Source organism: Theropithecus gelada, chromosome 7a (assembly GCF_003255815.1).
Source record: "Theropithecus gelada isolate Dixy chromosome 7a, Tgel_1.0, whole genome shotgun sequence".
Lineage (NCBI taxonomy): Eukaryota > Metazoa > Chordata > Mammalia > Primates > Cercopithecidae > Theropithecus > Theropithecus gelada.
The window spans coordinates 30,785,119-30,804,748 of record NC_037674.1 but is presented as its reverse complement, the minus strand read 5'-3'; the positions used below and the strand labels follow the sequence as shown (position 1 = coordinate 30,804,748).

Genomic DNA, 19,630 nt, shown 5'->3' with positions numbered 1-19,630 from the left:
GCGGAGCTTGCAGTGAGCTGAGATCCGGCCACTGCACCCCAGCCTGGGCTACAGAGCAAGACTCTGTCTCAAAAAAAAAAAAAAAAAAGAAAGATGGGGATACTCTGTGTTACCCAGGCTGGTCTTGAACTCCTGGCCTCAAGTGATCCTCCTGCCTTGGCATCCCAAATCACACCTGGGATTGCAGGTGTGAGCCACCTCCCCATGCCTGGCCCTTTTTTAAAAAAGTGTATCTTACAGAGCAGGTCTATTAGCAACATATTCCCTCAGTTTTCATTTGTCTTGGCATGTATTTTGCTTTCACTTGTGAAGAATAGTTTTGGTAAATATAAATTTTGTGGTTTATAGTTTTGTTTTTTTCTGTCAGTACTTTGAACATGTCATCTCTCTGTCTTCTATCCATTGTTTCATAAGAGAGCCTTAAAAGGTTGTGATAAACTCACCATGCATCCGTAGCTCTCTCATTTACATGATCTTTCCACTAAATTTCTGACTACTTAGGCACTTATCCTAACCAGGACCTCAACCTTAAACCAACTGCACATTTTTCCTCTTTATTCCCAACCAATCCTACCACTTTTATCCACCAACGCTACAGGTTTTCACTGCCCTACCCAGAAATGAGCCCACCCTTTGTAGCAAGAAGCTGCTAGGTTCTTTTTGGTAGTTTCATGTTGGTATGGGTTGAGCATTTATAATAAAAAAATACAGACTCTGAAATGCCCCAAAATCTGTAACTTCTGAGCACCAACACAATGCTCAAAGGAAGCGCTCAGTGGAGCATTTTGGGTTTCAGATTTTCGGAGTAAGGGTGCTCAACCAGTATGTATTCTGCAATATTCCAAAATCTGAAAAAAACCCAAAATCTGAAACACTTCTAGTTCCAAGCATTTTGGACGAGGGATACTCAGTCTGTAAAATTGCCAGGCTCATCATCCTAGCTGGGAGCGGGTGTTAGGAGCAACCTCAGGCCGAAGGGCACAGCTTCTTACGGTTCATACTTAGAACTTTAGCAGTTTTCTAGACTAAAGACGTCTTTGGAGTCTTCTTTTGGTTAATTTCCAGTCCCCCGAAATGGTTGTTTTTGATCATTTTATCCAGTTTTATCCTTAATATTTGTGGAGGGGAATTGCCAGCCTCTTCATGTTGCCACAAAATCTGCACCTTGTCTTTGCAGATGAATTTTATATTGACTTATCCAGTTTCCTAAGAAGTCCTCTTGGTATGTTGATTGAATTTACATTGACTTTGTAAATTTGCAGAGCATCAACATATTTATAATATTGAGATTTCCCTCCAGGAACATGGCATTTATCTCCATTTATTTGGATTTACTTTACATCTCTCAGCAAAATTATTTAATACCCATATGTGACTTGCTTTTATATTTTTTGTTTGTTTATTTTGTATTTAAGACAAAGTCTCTCTCTGTAGCCCAGGCTGGAGTGCAGTGGCGCGATCTTGGCCCACTCACTGCAATGTCCACCTCCTGGGTTCAAGCAATTCTCCTTCCTCAGCCTCCAGAGTAGCTGGGATTACAGGCGCATGCCACTGCACCTGGCTAATTTTTTGTATTTTTAGTAGAAACGGGTTTTCACCATGTTGGCCAGGCTGGTCTTGAACTCCCAACTTCAGGTAATCCGCCCACCTCAGCCTCCCAAAATGCTAGGATTACAGACGTGAACCACCACGCCTGGCCTTATGACTTGCTTATATTTTGCTAAACTTATTCATTTATGTTTTTCTGGTGATTGTTGATGAAATTAATGTTTCCATTGTAGTTTCTAATTATTTATTGCCAGTTTGTAGGAAAGTAAGTTTGTTTTTATAAGTTTGTATAAGTTGATCTTTTCTTTTCTTTTGAGATGGAGCCTCATGCTGTCGCCCAGGCTGGAGTGCAGTGGCGTAATCTTGGCTCACTGCAACCTCCACCTCCTGGGTTCAAGCGATTCTTCTGCCTCAGCCTCCTGAGTTGCTGGGACTACAGGCATGCACCACCACGCCTACCTAATTTTTATATTTTTAGTGGAGACAGGGTTTCACCATGTTGGCCAGGCCGGTTTCGAACTCCTGACCTTGTGATCTGCCCACCTCGGCCTCCCAAAGCATTGGGATTACAGGCATGAGCCACTGCGCCCGGCTAGTTGATCTTATATGTGACTGCTGTGCTGAATTTTCTTTGGTTTGTCATTTTATTATTTTGGTTATTTTAAGTAGTGTACTATTTGCAAATGGTGGCAATTCTATCTCCTTGTAATCTATATTTGTATTTCTTATTTTTAAAATTTTATTATTTAGGTTCTGACCTCTAGGAAAATAGTAAAACATTAGGTATACTTGCCTTAGTGATTTTGCTGGAAATATTTCTAATATTTCTTTTATTTTTTATTTTTATTTTTTTGAGACAGAGTCTTGCCCTGTCACCCAGGCTGGAGTGCAGTGGCATGATCTCAGCTTACTGCAGCCTCCACCGCCCAGGTTCAAGAGATTCTCCTGCCTGAGCTTCCCGAGTAGCTGGGACTACAGTTGTGTGCCACCATGCCCAGCTAATTTTTGTATTTTTAGTAGAGATGGGAGTTTTGCCATTTTGGCCAGGCTGGTCTCGAACTCTTGACCTCAGGTGATCCACCTGCCTCAGCCTCCCAAAGTGCTGGGATTACAGGTGTGAGCCACTGTGCCCGGCTATTTCTAATATTTCAACATGAAATATAATGTAGTCTTGGTCCTTCCATCCAGCTTATAAAGTTTTATTTCTTATTTTTATTCCCAATATCAGCTGACATTTTGGCATACACTGACATCATATTTTCTCTGTTGATTTCCTAATACCTTAAGTAAAGACCCTATTTGATCGAGGTGTATTATAATTTTAATATTTTCCTAGGTTAAGTTAGCCCTATTTCATCAAGGTGTATTATAATTTTAATATTTTCCTAGGTTAAGTTTGCATATATACATATTTTTGGCTTTTTTTTTTTTTTTTTTTTTTTTTTGAGATGGACTCTCACTCTGTTGCCCAGGCTGGAGTGCAGTGGTGCAGTCTCGGCTCGCTGCAACCTCTGCCTCTTGGGTTTAAGCGATTCTTGTGCCTCAGCCTCTGAAATAGCTGGGATTACAGGTACAGGTGTGTGCTACCACACCTGGCTAATTTTTGTATTTTTAGTAGAGATGGGGTATCACCATTTTGGCCAGGCATGTTTCTAATTCCTGACCTCAAGTGATTCGCCTAACTCGGCTTCCCAAAGTGTTGGGATTACAGGCGTGAGCCTCTGCACTGGGCTGAGTTTGCTAATATTTTATTTATCATTTTTGCATGTAATTCACAAGTGGGATTGGCTTAAAAAGAACAATGCCTTGTTGACCATTCATTCATTCTAGATTAAAAGAATTATACGTTTCCCGTTTTTCAAAAATTTGGTTTAGGAATTATTCATCATTCTCCTATTAGTTGTATTTGCTGTCTGTATTAAACTAATAGCCTGTAGTAAAGGGCATCCTTTTTTGAACAGTACAAACACCTAAAACCCAATTTCTTTATTTTATTTTATTATTATTATTATTTTTCTTTTTGAGAAGGAGTCTCACTGTGTCACCCAGGCTAGAGTGCAGGGGGCGATCGTGGCTCACTGCAACCTCTGCCTCCGAGGTTCAAGTGATTCTCCTGCCTCAGCCTCCCAAGTAGCTGGGATTACAGGTGTGTGCTATCATGCCCGCCTAATTTTTGTATTATTAGTATAGATGGGGTTTCACCATGTTGGCTAGGCTGTTCTTGAACTCCTGACCTCAAGTGATCAACCTGCCTGGGCCTCCCAAAGTGCTGGGATTTCATGCGTGAGCCACTGCTCCCCGCCATCCAGTTCCCTTATGTACAATGATTATTATTTTAGCCTTCTGAATTTTTCTGTTACTGCAGATTCCTCCGTTGTATCTTCCCTGTATTAGATGATTTTTCTTTTTTTTTTTTTGAGACGGAGTCTTGCTCTGTCGCCCAGGCTGGAGTGCAGTGGCGCTATCTCGGCTCACTGCAAGCTCCGCCTCCCAGGTTCATGCCATTCTCCTGCCTCAGCCTCCTGAGTAGCTGGGACTATAGGTGCCCGCCACCTCCCCGGCTAATTTTTTGTATTTTTAGTAGAGATGGGGTTTCACCGTGTTAGCCAGGATGGTCTCGATCTCCTGACCTCGTGATCTGCCCATCTCGGCCTCCCAAAGTGCTGGGATTACAGGCTTGAGCCACTGCGCCGGCCTGTTTTTCTTTAAAAGACCTTCAAGGATTGTTTAATATTTGTCAGTGTCTGTGTTGAATTGTGTCTTTCCTATATTAGATGATTTTTATTTTAAATATCTTTAAGAGCTGGGTGCGGTGGCTCACACCTGTAATCCTAGCACTTTGGGAGGTTGAGGCGGGTGGATCATTTGAAGTCAGGAGTTCGACACCAGCCTGGCCAACATGGTGAAACCCCGTCTCTACTAAAAATATAAAAATTAGACGGGTGTGGTGGTACATGCCTGTAATCCCAGCTACTCAGGAGGCTGAGGCAGGAGAATTGTTTGAACCCGAGAGGCAGAGGTTGCAGTGAGTGAAGATCGCGCTACTGCACTCCAACCTGGGTGACAGAGCCAGACTCCATCTCAAAATAAATAAGTAAATAAATAAATAATAACATATCTTTAAGAATTGTTTGGGCCGGGTGTGGTGGCTCAGACCTGTAATCCCAGCACTTTGGGAGGCCAAGGTGGGCGGATCACGAGGTCAGGAGATTGAGACCATCCTGGCTAACACAGTGAAACCCCAGCTGTACTAAAAATACAAAAAATTAGCCAGGCGTGGTGGTGGGCACCTGTAGTCCCAACTGCTCAGGAGGCTGAGGCAGGAGAATGATGTGAACCTGGGAGGCGGAGCGTGCAGTGAGCAGAGATCACGCCACTGCACTCCACTCTGGGCGACAGAGTGAGACCCCGTCTCAAAAAAAAAAAAAAAGAAAAAGAAACATGGGAGACCTGGACTTATGATTGGCACCTATGTGGGGACTGTCTTGTGGAATTGAGCCTGTAACCTGTGGGATCTAATGCTAACTCCAGGTAGATAATGTCAGAACTGAATTAGCTGGTGTTAGAGAATTGGTAAGCATAGGAAAAACCCACAAATTTGGTGACTGCAAGTGAACTATGGAGTGTTGTGAGGGTATATAAGAGGCGTAAACAGTTTTTTTTTCTCTGTACACTCTTGTTTTTCTTTTTCTTTCTTTCTTTCTTTTTTTTTTTTTTTTGAGAGAAGTCTCGCTCTTTTCTCCCCAGGTTTGAGTGCAGTGACTTTATCTCGGCTCACTGCAACCTCCACCTCCCGGGTTCAAACGATTCTTCTGCCTCTGCCCCCCAAGTAGCTGGGATTAAGGCACCTGCCACCATGCCTGGCTAATTTCTGTTTTTTTTAGTAGAGCAGGGTTTCACAGTGTTGGCCAGGCTGGTCTCGAACTCCTGACCTCAGATGATCTGCCTGCTTCGGCCTCCCAAAGTGCTGGGATTACAGGCATGAGCCACTGTGCCTGGTCAATGTACTCTCTGTTTTTCTTTGGTGCATGTAGTCTCTCTTTTCTGTTTTTCATAAGCTTTGTGTTATTTTCTTCTTCGTGTTTTTCTCTTCATTGTAGTTCCTTCTGTTACTTACTCTGTGAAGCCTTTCTTGATTTCTCCTCTTCATCACTTCTTTCTGAAGAGCTGGACTATTTCTGTCTCTAATATAGCTTATTATAAATTAACATTATGCATATAGTTCCCTTAACTACATCTTGGCTATAATACCAGAACTTTCCTGTTATTTTTCATTGTAAGAACAGTCTCATTTTTGGTAATTAAGACTTAGTCTTATGCATTTTAAAAACTTCATGTAAAATTCATTCTTCTTGCAGGGATTATGATGGGTGAGGGTGTCTGACTCTTCACATATTCTTTCTTTTTCATGTCTTGGGGCAGAGAGTGAAAAAAGGCAGACATATAATTAGGCTGGGTGAAGTCGTCTTCTTTTAGGTTGTGGCTTCCTCTCTAACACGGAGTGTTCATCATGCCTTATTGTGAGTCATTTACATTTTGTTTCATTGCCATGTGTAGATTCTTCCTGGTTCAGTCTGTTGGCAGCTCACTGGCGACTCTCTGAACTTAGAATATGTAGTAATAATTAGCATATTTTGTGCTTAATTTAAGCCTGAGGTAAAATTGGGACTACAGGAAATTTTCATTCAGTGTCCTGTGAAATTTATTTTAAAGTCAGCATCTCACAGGAAAATAATCAGTCTTCTAGAAGAGAGTATTATGTCATGTAGATATTATAGAGCACCTTTGAGTGCACAGGTTTCATATTTGTAATGTTAAATCTCTATTTTAAAGTAATACAACCTTTAGGGACCTTCATCCTAGCATATCCATATTCTAGAACCACTTCAGATGTCCTATTTAAATGTAAATTAATTTAAATGTACATTAATGAAACTTAAATAAAATTAAAAATTCAGTTCCTGAGTCTCAGTAGCCACATTTGAAGTAGTTAATTAGCCACCTGTGGCTAGTGGCTACTATATTGGATAGCACAGGCATTTTGATCATTGAAGTAAGTGCTTCTCTCGTGGATAGAGTTAAGAAATCTTGGCCGGGCGCGGTGGCTCAAGCCTGTAATCCCAGCACTTTGGGAGGCCGAGACGGGTGGACCACGAGGTCAGGAGATCGAGACCATCCTGGCTAACACGGTGAAACCCCGTCTCTACTAAAAAAAAAAAAAATACAAAAAACTAGCCGGGCGAGGTGGTGGGCGCCTATAGTCCCAGCTACTCGGGAGGCTGAGGCAGGAGAATGGCGTGAACCTGGGAGGCGGAGCTTGCAGTGAGCTGAGATCCGGCCACTGCACTCCAGCCTGGGCGACAGAGCCAGACCCCGTCTCAAAAAAAAAAAAAAAAATCTTTCTTACCATAGGGAAGTCAGATACATGGAGTCAATCATGTACACCAACTAGGTACTCTATTTCACAGGGTTTTTTTTTCTTGCCCATGTGAGGGAAGTTTGTGAAAGGGAGAAAAGTTGCCACACACCTGTACAAGATACTGCTTTCAAATTCACCTGGTATTTAGCTCTTCGAAAGTGTCAGACAACTAGTAGTGCAAACGTAGGTTTTGCAGCAGGATTAAGACTTCAAATATTTCCACCCACCAGAGACAGACCACCTTGTTCATCCTTCCTGTTTCCTTTTCTACTGTTCCCTCTTCAGTTGACACAACTTCAGTTGACAGGGTAAGACTTGGGATAAGCTGAAAAGCAAATGTTTGAGTATATGTGTTGGTGTGTGTGTATAGATTTTGAGAGAAGTGGCTTAACTCCTAGAATAATAAATTTATATTATTTTTTCTACCAAGCCCTTAGATATCATCTAATTGAATGCCTGCCCACATTTTACATATAAGTAAACTGAGGTTGGAGAAAGTGATTGCCTAAGATCATATAGCTAATGGTAGATCTGGGACTAAAACCTTTGTTCCATGATGCCAACACCAATGGTTTTTCTCCTGAATCATTTACCTTTCCCATTTTAATTCAAAATTCAATACTATTTGTTGTTACACATACAATGGCAAGAGTTTAGAGGTATGAATAATTAATTATTGTAATGAATTTCTCATTTAAAGAAATGTTGCTTTTATGTATTTTAAGGAATTTGGTAATTGCAATTTTTATAGATTGAAGAAGAAGAGAGGAAAAAAATAGAAGATATGAAAGAAAATGAACGGATAAAAGCCACTAAAGAATTGGAAGCCTGGAAAGAATGTCAAAGAAAAGCTGAAGAGCAAAAAAAAATTCAGAAGGAAGAGAAATTATGTCAAAAAGAAAAGCAAATTAAAGAAGAAAGAAAACAATTAAAATATAAGACTAGTACTAGAAATTCGGCATCGAGAAATCTTGCTCCAAAAGGTAAAATGATTAAGACTTTCTTGAGTAGTGAGTCCTGTTGGTGACATATATATGACACTTTTCTTTTTTTGTAAATATATTCACAGTATTAGGTTACTATTTTGGCATATTGAGAATAAGCAATTCAGTACAAAGACTAAAGTAAAAGACATTTCTTCTTTCGGGGTAATGAAGTTTTCTTTTTGTTTTGTTTTGTTTTTTGAGATGGAGTCTTGCTCTGCTGCCCAGGCTGGAGTGCAGTGGCACGATCTCGGCTCACTGCAAGCTCCACCTCCCGGGTTCACGCCATTCTCCTGCCTCAGCCTCCCGAGGAGGTGGGACTACAGGCACCCGCCAACACACCCGGCTAATTTTTTGTATTTTTAGTAGAGACAGGGTTTCACTGTGTTCGCCAGGATGGTCTCGATCTCCTGACCTCGTGATCTGCCCACCTTGGCCTCCCAAAGTGCTGGAATTACAGACGTGAGCCACCGCGCCCGGCCGGTAATGAAGTTTTCTAATAAAATGAGCAAGGAGGCGCCTGTAGTCCCAGCTACTCGGGAGGCTGAGGCAGGAGAATGGCGTGAACCTGGGAGGCAGAGGTTGCAGTGAGCTGAGATCATGCCACTGCACTCCAGCCTGGGCAACAGAGCCAGACTCCTCCCTCTTAAAAAAAAAAAAGAATGAGCAAGGATTCATTCAAGGATTCGAAAAGAAGAGTGTCTTCTTTGCTTGTGTGCTTTCTTTTGAAATTTACAGAGATGTTGTTAAATAAGTGCTTAACTCAGGCTCAGGCCCAAAAAGACTTGGAGTGGACTAGCAGTGTCAGAAACATTCATTTATTCCATCGGAGATAAGAAACTAGGAATTTCATTAAAAGACCTTTTCCTCACATCACTTAGGAAAATGAGTACTATAAGCAAACTTACTCTACAGCAAATAAAGGTTGCTTCTAGCTTTTAATCTTGATGTGTTCAAAAATAGATAAATTAATGTAATTTTTTTTCTTTTTTCTTTTTTTTTTTTTTTTTGAGATAAGGTCTGGCTCTGTCACCCAGGCTAGAGTGCAGTGGCGTGATCTCAGCTCACTCTAACCTCTGCCTCCCCAGCTCAAGCCATCCTCCCTTAGCCTCCCAAGTAGCTGGGACTACAGGCCATGCGCCTCAATGTCCAGCTAATGTTTTTTGTACTTTTTGTAGAGATGAGGTTTTGCCATGTTGCCCAGGCTGGTCTTGAACTCGTGAACTCAAACAATCTGCCTGCCTTGGCCTCCCAAAGTGCTGGGATTGTAGGCATGAGCCACCATGTCCGGCTGATACAAATATTCTGTTTTGTGTGTGTGTGTGTGTGTCTGTGTGTGTGTGTGTGTTTGAAATTATTATTTCAGTAGTTTTGGGGGAACAGGTGATGTTTGGTTACATGTATAAGTTCTTTACTGGTGATTTCTGAGATTTTGGTAGACCCATCAACCAAGCAGTGTACACTGCACTCAATGTGTAGTCTTTTATCCCTCACCCCTGCACCCTTCACCCCAAGTCCCCAGGCCCATGTCATTCTTATGCCTTGGCATCCTCATAGCTTAGCTCCCATTTATGAGTGAGAACATGGGCCGGGAGCAGTGGCTCACACCTATAATCCCAGCACTTTGGGAGGCCAAGGCGGGCAGATCACCTGAGGTTGGAAGTTTGAGACCAGTCTGACTAATATGGAGAAACCCCATCTTTACTAAAATTACGAAATTAACCGGGTGTGGTGGCACATACGTGTAATCCCAACTACTCAAGAGGCTGAGGCAGGAAAATTGCTTGAACCTGGAAGGCGGAGGTTGTGGTGAGCTGAGATTGTGCCATTGCATTCCAGCCTGGACAACAAAAGCAAAAACTCAGTCTCAAAAAAAAAAAAAACAAAAAACGCGAGAACATACGGTATTTGGTTTTCCATTCCTGAGTTACTTCATATAGAATAATCATCTCCAACTCCATCCAGGTTGCCGAGAATGCCATTATTTTATTTTATTCCTTTTTATGACTGAGTAGTATTCCATGATTTTATATATATATACACACACCATATTTTCTTTACTCTTTAGTTGATGGGCATTTAGGCTAGTTATATATTTTTGCAATTGCAGTTGTGCTGCTATAAACATAAGTGTGCAAGTGTCTAATGACTTCTTTTTCTCTAGGTAGATACCCAGTAGTGGGATTGCTGGATCAAATGGCAGTTCTACTTTTAGTTCTTTAAGGAATCTCCACACTGTCTTCCATAGTAGTTGTGCTAGTTTACATTCCCACCAGCAGTGTAAAAGTGTACCTTTTCACCTCATCTACACCAACCTCTGTTATTTTTTCATTTTTAAATTATGGTCATTCTTAACAGTATCTCATTGTGGTTTTGATTTGTATTTCCCTAATAATTAGTGATGTTATTAGGGAAACATGAAAAAATGTTTTTTTCATACGTTTGTTGGACATTTGTTTCTTTGTTTATTTATTTATTTTGAGACAGAATTTCGCTCTTGTTGCCTAGGCTGGAGTGCAATGGCACGATCTTGGCTCACCGCAATCTCTGCCTCCCAGATTCAAGCGATTCTCCTGCTTCAGCCTCCCGAGTAGCTAGGATTACAGACATGTACCATCATGCCTGGCCAATTTAGAGATGGGGTTTCTCCATATTGGTCAGGCTGGTCTCGAACTCCCGACCTCAGGTGATCTGCCTGCCTCAGCCTCCCAGAGTGATGAGATTACAGGCGTGAGCCACTGCACCTGGCTGGACATTTGTATATCTTCTTTTGAGAATTGTTAATTCATGTCCTTAGCCCACTTTTTGATGGGATTGTTTGTTTTGTTCTTACTGATTTATTTGAGTTCCCTGTAGACTGTGGATATTAGTCCTTTGTCAGATGCATAGTTTGCGAAGATTTTCTACCTCTCTGTGGGTTGTCTATTTACTGTGCTGATTATTTCTTTTGCTGTGCAGAAGCTTTTTAGTTTAATTAAGTCCCATCTATTTATCTTTGTTTTTGTTGCATTTGCTTTTGCATTCTTCGCCATCAAGTCTTTGCCTAAGCCAGTGTTAGATGGGTTTTTCCAGTGTTGTCTTCTAGAATTTTTATTGTTTCAGATCTTAGACTTAAGTCTTTGATCCATCTTGAGTTAATTTTTGTGTTAGGGGAGAGATGAGGATCCAGTTTCATACCCCTACATGTGGTTTGCCAATTATCCCAGCACTATTTGTTGAATAGGTTGTACTTTCCCCACTTTATGGTTTTGTTTGCTTTGTCAGATTGGCTGGCTGTATTTGGCTTTACGTCTGGGTTCTCTATACTGTTCCACTGGCCTATGTGCCTGTTTTTATACCAGTACTATACTGTTTTGGTAATTATGGCCTTGTAGTATAGTTTGCAGTCAGGTAATGTGATCCCTTCAGATTTGTTATTTTTGCTTAGTCTTGCTTTGGCTATGTGGGCTCTTTTTTTGTTCTACCTGAATTTTAGGATTGTTTTTTCTAGTTCTGTGAAGAATGATCATGATATTTTGATGGGGATTGCGTTGAATTTGTAGATTGCTTTTGGCAGTATGGTCATTTTCACGATATTGATTCTACCCATCTATGAGCATGGGATGTGCTTCCATTTGTTTGTGTCATCCACAATTTCTTTCAGCAGTGTTTTGTAGTTTTCCTTGTGAGATCTTTCACCTCTTTAGTTAGGTATATTCCTACATTTTTTGTTTTTTTGTTTTGTTTTGTTTTGGGGTTTTTTTTGCAGCTGTTGTAAAAGGGGTCAAGTTCTTGATGTGATTCTCAGCCTGGCTCTTGTTGGTGTATAGTAGTGCTACTGATTTGTTTACATTGATTTTGTATCCTGAAACTTTACTTGAATTCATGTATCAGATCTAGGAGCTTTTTGGATGAGTCTTTAGGGTTTTCTAGGTATGCGATCATATCATTGGCGAACAGTGACAACTTGACTTCCTCCTTACTGATTTAGATGCTCTTCATTTCTTTCTCTTGTCTGATTGCTCTGGCTAGGGCTTCCAGTAATATGTTAAATAGAGTTGGTGAAAGTGGACATCCTTGTCTTGTTTCAGTTCTCAGGGGAAACGCTTTCAACTTTTCACTGTTCATTATAATATTGGCTGTGGGTTTGTCAAAGATGGCGTTTATTACCTTAAGGTATATCCCTTCTATGGCCATTTTGCTGAGGGTTTTAGTCATAAAGGGATGCTGGATTTTGTCAAATGCTTTTTGTGTGTGTGAGACACAGTCTCACTCTGTTCCTTAGGCTGGAGTGCAGTGGTATGATCTCGGCTCACTGCAACCTCTGCCTCCCAAATTCAAACGATTCTCTTGCCTCAACCTCCCCGATATCTGGGATTACTGGTGTGCACCACCACACCTAGCTAATTTTTTGTATTTTTTAGTAGAGACGGGGTTTTGCCATGTTGGCCAAGCTGGCCTCAAACTCCTGACCTCAAATGATTCGCCTGCCTCGGCTTCCCAAAATGCTGGGATTACAGGTGTGAGCCACCACGCCCAGCCTCAAATGCTTTTTCTGCATTTATTGAGATTATCATAAGATTTTTGTTTTGACTTCTGCTTATGTGGTGTATTATATTTATTGATTTGTGTATGTTAAACCAGCTTTGCATCCCTGGTATGAAACCCACTTAACCATGGTGTATTACCTTTTTGATATGCTGTTGCATTTGGTTAGCTAGTATTTGGTTGAGGAGTGTTACATCTGTGTTCATCAGGGATATTTGGTCTGTAGTTTTCTTTTTTTTATTATGTCCTTTCCTGGTTTTGGTATTAGGGTAGTACGGGTTTTATGGAATGATTTAGGGAGGATTTCCTCCTTATCTTTTGGAATAGTTTTAGTAGGATTGGTACCAGTTCTCTTTGAATGTCTGTTAGAATTCAGCTCTTGGGCCAGGAGTGTGGCTCATACCTGTAATTCCAGCACTTTGGGAGGCCAAGGCAGGCGATCACCTGAGGTCAGGAGTTCGAGACCAGCCTGCCCAACATGGTGAAGCCTCATCTAACTAAAAATACAAAAATTAGCAGTGTATGGTGGCGCATGCCTATGACCCCATCTACTCGGGAAGCTGAGGCAGGAGAATCGCTTGAACCTGGAGGTGGAGGTTGCAGTGAGCTGAGATCTCACCACTGCATTCCAGCCTGGGGGCAACAGAGCAAGACCCTGTTTTTTAAAAAAAAAAAAAAAAAAAAAATTTCAGCTATGAATCCATCTGGTCCTGGACTTTTTTTAGTTGGCAATTTTTAAATTACTGTTTCAATCTCCCTACTTGTTATTGGTCTATTCAGAATTTCTATTTCTTCCTGGCTTAATCTGGGAGGATTAATTCCTTTTAGGTTTAGGAATTTATCCATCTCCTCTAGGTTTTCTAGTTAGTGCACATAAAGGTATTCATAATAGCTTTGAATGATTTTTTATATCTCTGTGGTATTGGTTGTAATTTCTCTCATTTCATTTCTAATGGAGCTTATTTGGATATTCTTCTTTTCTGGGTTAATCTTACTAATGGTCTATCAATTTTGTTTGTCTTTTCAAAGAACCAGCTTTTTGTTTAATTTTTCTTTTGTATTTTTTTCTTTCAGTTTCATTTAGTTCTGCTCTGATCTTTGTTATTTCTTTTCTTGTGCTGGGTTTGGGTTTGATGTGTTCTTGTTTTTCTAGTTTCTTGAGGTGTGAACCTAGATTGTCTGTTTATGCTCTTTCGGACTTTTTGATGTAGGCATTTAGTGCTATGAACTTTCCTCTTAGCACTGCTTTTGCTGTATCCCAGAGGTTTTGATTGGTTGTATCACTCTTATCGTTCAGTTCAAAGAATTTTTAAATTTCCATCTTGATTTCATTGTTGACCCAAAGATCATTCAGAGGAAGGTTATGTAATTTCCATATATTTGTATAGTTTTGGGCGTTCGTTTTGAAGTCGATATCCAGTTTTATTCCACTGTGGTCTTAGAGAATACTTGATGTAATTTTGATTTTCTTAAATTTATTGAGATGGGTCAGGCACGGTGGCTCACGCCTGTAATCCCAGCACTTTGGGAGGCCTAGGCGGGCAGATCACGAGGTCAGGAGATCGAGACCATCCTGGCTAACATGGTGAAACCCCGTCTCTACTAAAAATACAAAAAATTAGCCAGGTGTGGTGGTGGGCGCCTGTAGTCCCAGCTACTTGGGAGGCTGAGGCAGGAGAATGGCGTGAACCCGGGAGGCGGAGCTTGCAGTGAGCTGAGATCCAGCCACTGCACTCCAGCCTGGGCAACAGTGCAAGACTCCGTCTCAAAAAAAAAAACCCAAAATTTATTGGAGATGGCTGGGCACAGTGGCTCACGCCTGTAATCCCAGCACTTTGGGAGGCCAAGGCGGGTGGATCACCTGAGGTCAGGAGTTTGAGACCAGCCTGGCCAACATGGTGAAACCTCGTCTTTACTAAAAACACAAAAATTAGGCTAGTGTGGTGGTGGGGGCCTGTAATCCCAGCTACTTGGGAGGGTGAGGCAGGAGAATCACTTGAACCCAAGAGGTGGAGTTTGCTGTGAGTCGAGATCACGCCACTGCATCCCAGCCTGGGCGACACAGTGAGGCTCTGTATCAAAAACAAAAACAAAAACAAAACAAAAACAAAAACTTACTGAGACTTCTTTTGTGGTCTATCATTTGGTTGGTCTTGGAGAATGTTCCATGTGCTGATGAAAAGAATGCATATTCTGCAGTTGTTGGGTAGAATGTTCTGTAAATGTCTGTTAAGTCCATTTGTTCTAGGATATAGTTTAAATCCATTATTTCTTCACTGACTTTATGTCTTGATTACCTGTCTTGTGCTGTCGGTGGAGTACTGAAGTCTCCCACTATTATTGTGGTGCTATCTCATTTCTTAGGTCTAATAGTAATTGTTTTATAAATTTGAGAAGTCTGGCTGGGTGCAGTGGCTCACGCATGTAATCCCAGCACTTTGGGAGGCCAAGGCAAGTGGATCACAAGGTCAGGAGTTTGAGACAAGCCTGACCAACATGGTGAAACCCCGTCTGTACTAAAAATACAAAAATTAGCCAGGCGGCCGGGCGCGGTGGCTCAAGCCTGTAATCCCAGCACTTTGGGAGGCCGAGATGGGCGGATCACGAGGTCAGGAGATAGAGACCATCCTGGCTAACACGGTGAAACCCCGTCTCTACTAAAAATACAAAAAACTAGCCGGGCGAGGTGGCAGGCGCCTGTAGTCCCAGCTACTCGGGAGGCTGAGGCAGGAGAATGGCGGGAACCCGGGAGGTGGAGCTTGCAGTGAGCTGAGATCCGGCCACTGTACTCCAGCCTGGGCGGCAGAGCAAGACTCCGTCTCAAAAAAAAAAAAAAAAAAAAAAAAAAAAAAAAATTAGCCAGGCGTGGTGGCGCATGCCTGTAATCCCAGCTACCCAGGAGGCTGAGGCAGGAGAATTGCTTGAATCTGGAGGTGGAGGTTGCAGTGAGCCAAGATTGTGCCACGGCACTCCAGCCTGGGTGACAGAGCGAGACTCTGTCTCAAAAAAAAAAAAACAAAAAAGGAAATAAATAAATTTGAGAGTTCCAGTGTTAGGTGCATAAACATTTAGGATTGTGATATTTTCCTGTTGGACTAATCTTTTTATCATTATATAATGTCCTTTTTAATCTTTTTAAACTGTTGTTGCTTTAAAGTCTGCTTTGTTTTGTATAAGAATAGCTACTCCTGGCCAGGCACATTGGCTCATGCCTATAATCCCAGCACTTTGGGAGGCTGAGGTGGGCGGATCACGAGGTCAGGAGTTGGAGACCAGCCTGGCCAACATGGTGAAACTCTGTCTCAACTAAAAATATAAAAATTAGCCGGGTGTGGTGGTGCGCACCTGTAGTCTCAGCTACTCGGAAGGCTAAGGCAGGATAATCACTTGGACCCGGGAGGCAGAGGTTGCAGTGAGTCAAGACTGTGCCACTGTACTCCAGCCTGGGCAATAGAAAGAGGCTCTGTCTCAAAAAAAGGGGGGGGGAGGGAAAGAATAGCTACTCCTGCTCACTTTGGTATCCATTTGCATGGAATATCTTTTTCCTCCCTGTTACCTTAAGTTTATGAGTCTGTATATGTTAGGCAAGTCTGTTAAAAGACTTATTTGGTTGGTTGACTTTTATCCATTTTGACATTCTGTATCCTTTAAGTGGAGCATTTAGGCCATTTACATTCAACGTCAGTATTGAGATGTGAGGTACTGTTCTATACATCATGCTAGTTGTTGCCTTGTACCATATTTTTTTTCATTGTGCTGTTGTTTTATAGGTCCTGTGAGATTTATGCTTTAAGGAGGTTCTATTTTGGTATATTCTAAGCTTTTGTTTCAATATTTAGAACTCCTTTTAGCATTTCTTGTAGTGCTGGCATGGTGGTGGCAAATTCAGCATTTGTTTGTTTGAAAAAGACTTCATCTCGCCTCTGGTTATGAAGCTTAGTTTCACTGGATACAAAATTCTTGGCTGATGATTATTTTGTTTAAGGAGGCTAAAGATAGGACCGCCATCCCTTCTGGCTTGCAGGGTTTCTGCTAGGAAGTCTGCTGTTAATCTGATAGGTTCTTCTTTATAGATTACCTGATGCTTTGGCCTCACAGCTCCTTTTTTTTTTTTTTTTTTTTTTAGACAGAGTCTTGCTCTGTCACCCAGGCTAGAGTGCAGTGTCACGATCTCAGCTCGCTGCAACCTACAACTCCTGGGTTCAAGCAATTCTCCTGCCTCAGATTCCTGAGTAGCTGGGATTACAGGCACCCGCCACCACGCCTGGCTAATTTTTGTATTTTTAGTAGAGACGGGGTTTCACCGTCTTGGCCAGGCTGGTCTTGAACTCCTGACCTCGTGATGCAGCCTCCTTGGCCTCCCAAAGTGCTGAGATTACAGGTGTGAGCCACCGTGCCCGGCCTTGCCTCACAGCTCTTAAGATTCTTTCTTTCATCTTTACTTTAGGCAATGCGATGACTATGTGCCTAGGCAGTGATCTTTTTGCAATTAATTCCCTGGGTGTTCTTTGAGCTTCTTGTATTTGGATGTCTCGATCTCTAGCAAGACCAAGGAAGTTTTTCTCGATTATTCCCTCAAGTATGTTTTCCAAACTTTTAGATTTCCCTTCTTCCTCAGGAGCACCAGTTATTCTTATGTTTGCTCGTTTATATAATCCCAGATTTCTTGGAGGCTTCGTTCATTTTTTAAAATTCTTTTTTTCTTTGTCTTTGTTGGATTGGGTTCATTTGAAAGCCTTGTCTTTGAGGTCTGAAGTTATTTCTTCTACTTGTTCCGTTCTATTGTTGAAACTTTCCAGTATATTTTGCATTTCTTTAAGTGTGTCTTTCATTTCCAGAAATTTTGATTATCTTTTCTTTATAATATCTATTTCTCTGGAGACTTTTTCATTCATATCCTCCTGTATTTTTTTTTAAATTTTTAATTTCTTTAAGTTGATTTTCACCTTTCTCTACTGCCTCCTTAAGGAGCTTAATAATCAACCTTCTGAATTATTTCTCTGGCAATTCACAGATTTCTTCTTGGTTTGGATCCATTGCTGGAGAGCTAGTGTATTCTTTTGGGGGTGTTACAGAACCTTGTATTGTCATATTACCAGAATTACTTTTCTGGTTCCTTCTTATTCGAGTAGACTGTTTCAGTGGTAAGATCTGGAATTCAAAGGCTACTGTTCAGATTCTTTTGTCCCATGGGCGTTCCCTTGATGTGGTGCCCTCCCCCTGCCACTAGGGATGGGGCTTCCTGAGAGCCATACTGCAGTGATTGTTATTGCCCTTCTAGTTCTAGCCACCCAGTTGGGCCCCAGGCTGGTGCTGGGGAATATCTGCAAAGAGCCCTGTGATGTGATCCGCAGGTCTCCCAGCCATGGATACCAGCACCTGTTCTGGTGGTGGCAGGTGAGTGAAGTGGATGCTGTTGGAGTCTTTTGTTGTAATTTCATTTAGTGCACTTCAAGTACTGGTTATGCTAGCAGTGAAGTTGTCACGTGGACAGACTCAGGACCTTTGGCTAGACAGGGTATTGCAGGAAGTGGAATTAGCTGTTGTTTTCTCCTTTGGAGCAGGGTTGTTCTGTTATGAGTTGCTATAGTGGCTTGAGTTGGTTGGGCTCCAGCCAGGAAGTGGCACTTCCAAGAGGGCACCAGCTGCAGTATAGAAGAGAGATATAATCTTGATGTTGGTCAGGACAAGTACTCGGGTTTCTCAGGTGACGGCCAGGGCCATAGAGCAGGTAGAGAAAAACCATCAGGTCGGGGGCAAGGTTAGTTGGGTCTGGGCTCAGACTCCCCTTGGGTGGGGCTTGCTGTGGCCACAGTGCGTGTGGAGGGGTGAATCTCAGGCCAATGGAATTATGTTCCCAGGGGCATTATTGCTGCCTGTGCTGTGCCATACAGGTCACCAGGGAGGTAGGGGAAAGCCGGCAGTGACAGGCCTCACCCAACTCCCAGGCAGCCCACCAAGGCCAGTCTCACTCCGGCCATGCCACCCCAACCGCACTGAGTTTATATCCAGGCAGTCGGTGAGCAGGGCTGAGATCTTGCCCCAGACTATAAGCCTTGCCACTGAGAAAGCAAGAGGGCTCTTAGGCCTCACCAGTCCCTGCCTGCCCACACTATTGGCTGTGGCTTCCGCACTCGCGTCTGTACTTCCCATTTGCACCCCCCACCACCAGTTTCTGCTTAGGAAAATTCCTGCTCAGTCAAAATTATTGCAAAGTTCAGCTGCAAGCTTCCTTCACCCTGCGGTCCCGCCTCACTTCCACTGGCTGCCTTCCCTTCTCCAAGGACCTCTGTGAGATCAGGCCAGGAATGGCTGCTTTGGACTCCAGCTGAGGATGGAAGTGCCTACAGGGCTCTTCCTGTTGCTTCTTCTACTTCTATATTTTGCTCAGCTCCCTAAATCTATTTTGGCTCAGGGTAAAGTTAAATCCTTCCCCTGTGATCTGGATTTTCAGGTTCCCCAGTGGGGATGTATGTTCAGAGACTGACCTTTTCCTCCCTCACGCTTTGGGAACTCAGTTTTTCAGCTGTCTTGTGGCATTGGCAGCAGCAAGCCACTTCTTTCAGAGGGTCTGTGAATTCTTTCAGTTTTCCTACAGTGTTTCTTGCGGTGTTCCTGAAGTGATTCTTAGAGTAAAAGTTCACAATGTGAGTCTCCATATACTGTTCTGCCCATCCAAGTGACAGCTGCATGTTAATCCTGTCTCCTATCTGCCATTTTCCCTCCTATCTCCCAATGAATATAATTCTATAGTGAAAGCTACAAGTTTGGTTTTATCTAATTTTAGAATATTAAACTTTGTTTTGGATGCATTTTCCACCGGGCGCAGTGGCTCGTGCCTGTAATCCCAGAACTTGGGAGGCTGAGGCGGGCAGATCACCTGAAGTCGGGTGTTCAAGACCAGTCTGACCAACATGGAGAAACCCTGTCTCTACTAAAAATACAAAACTAGCCAGGCATGGTGGTGGACGCCTGTAATCCCAGCTACTTGGGAGGTGCTGAGGCAGGAGAATCGCTTGAACCCATGAGGTGGAGGTTGCAGTGAGGTGAGATCGTGCCATTGCACTCCAGCCTGGGCAACAAGAGTGAAACTCCATCTCAAAAAGAGAGAAAAAGAAATATTTAGTATTTTCCTTACATAAGTCATTATTGA

General features: G+C 42.4%; 1 protein-coding gene across 3 annotated transcripts in view; it reads left to right on the top strand.

Annotated features, from left to right (window-relative positions):
- The window catches only part of DNAAF4 (dynein axonemal assembly factor 4), an 86,443-nt gene that overhangs the window by 27,839 nt on the left and 38,974 nt on the right, over positions 1-19,630 (top strand). For all 3 annotated transcript variants that reach the window (XM_025389673.1, XM_025389672.1, XM_025389671.1), the window contains one exon: positions 7,719-7,950. In XM_025389673.1, the coding sequence (XP_025245458.1) occupies positions 7,719-7,950 (232 nt within the window). The remainder of the gene's footprint in view (positions 1-7,718; positions 7,951-19,630) is intronic.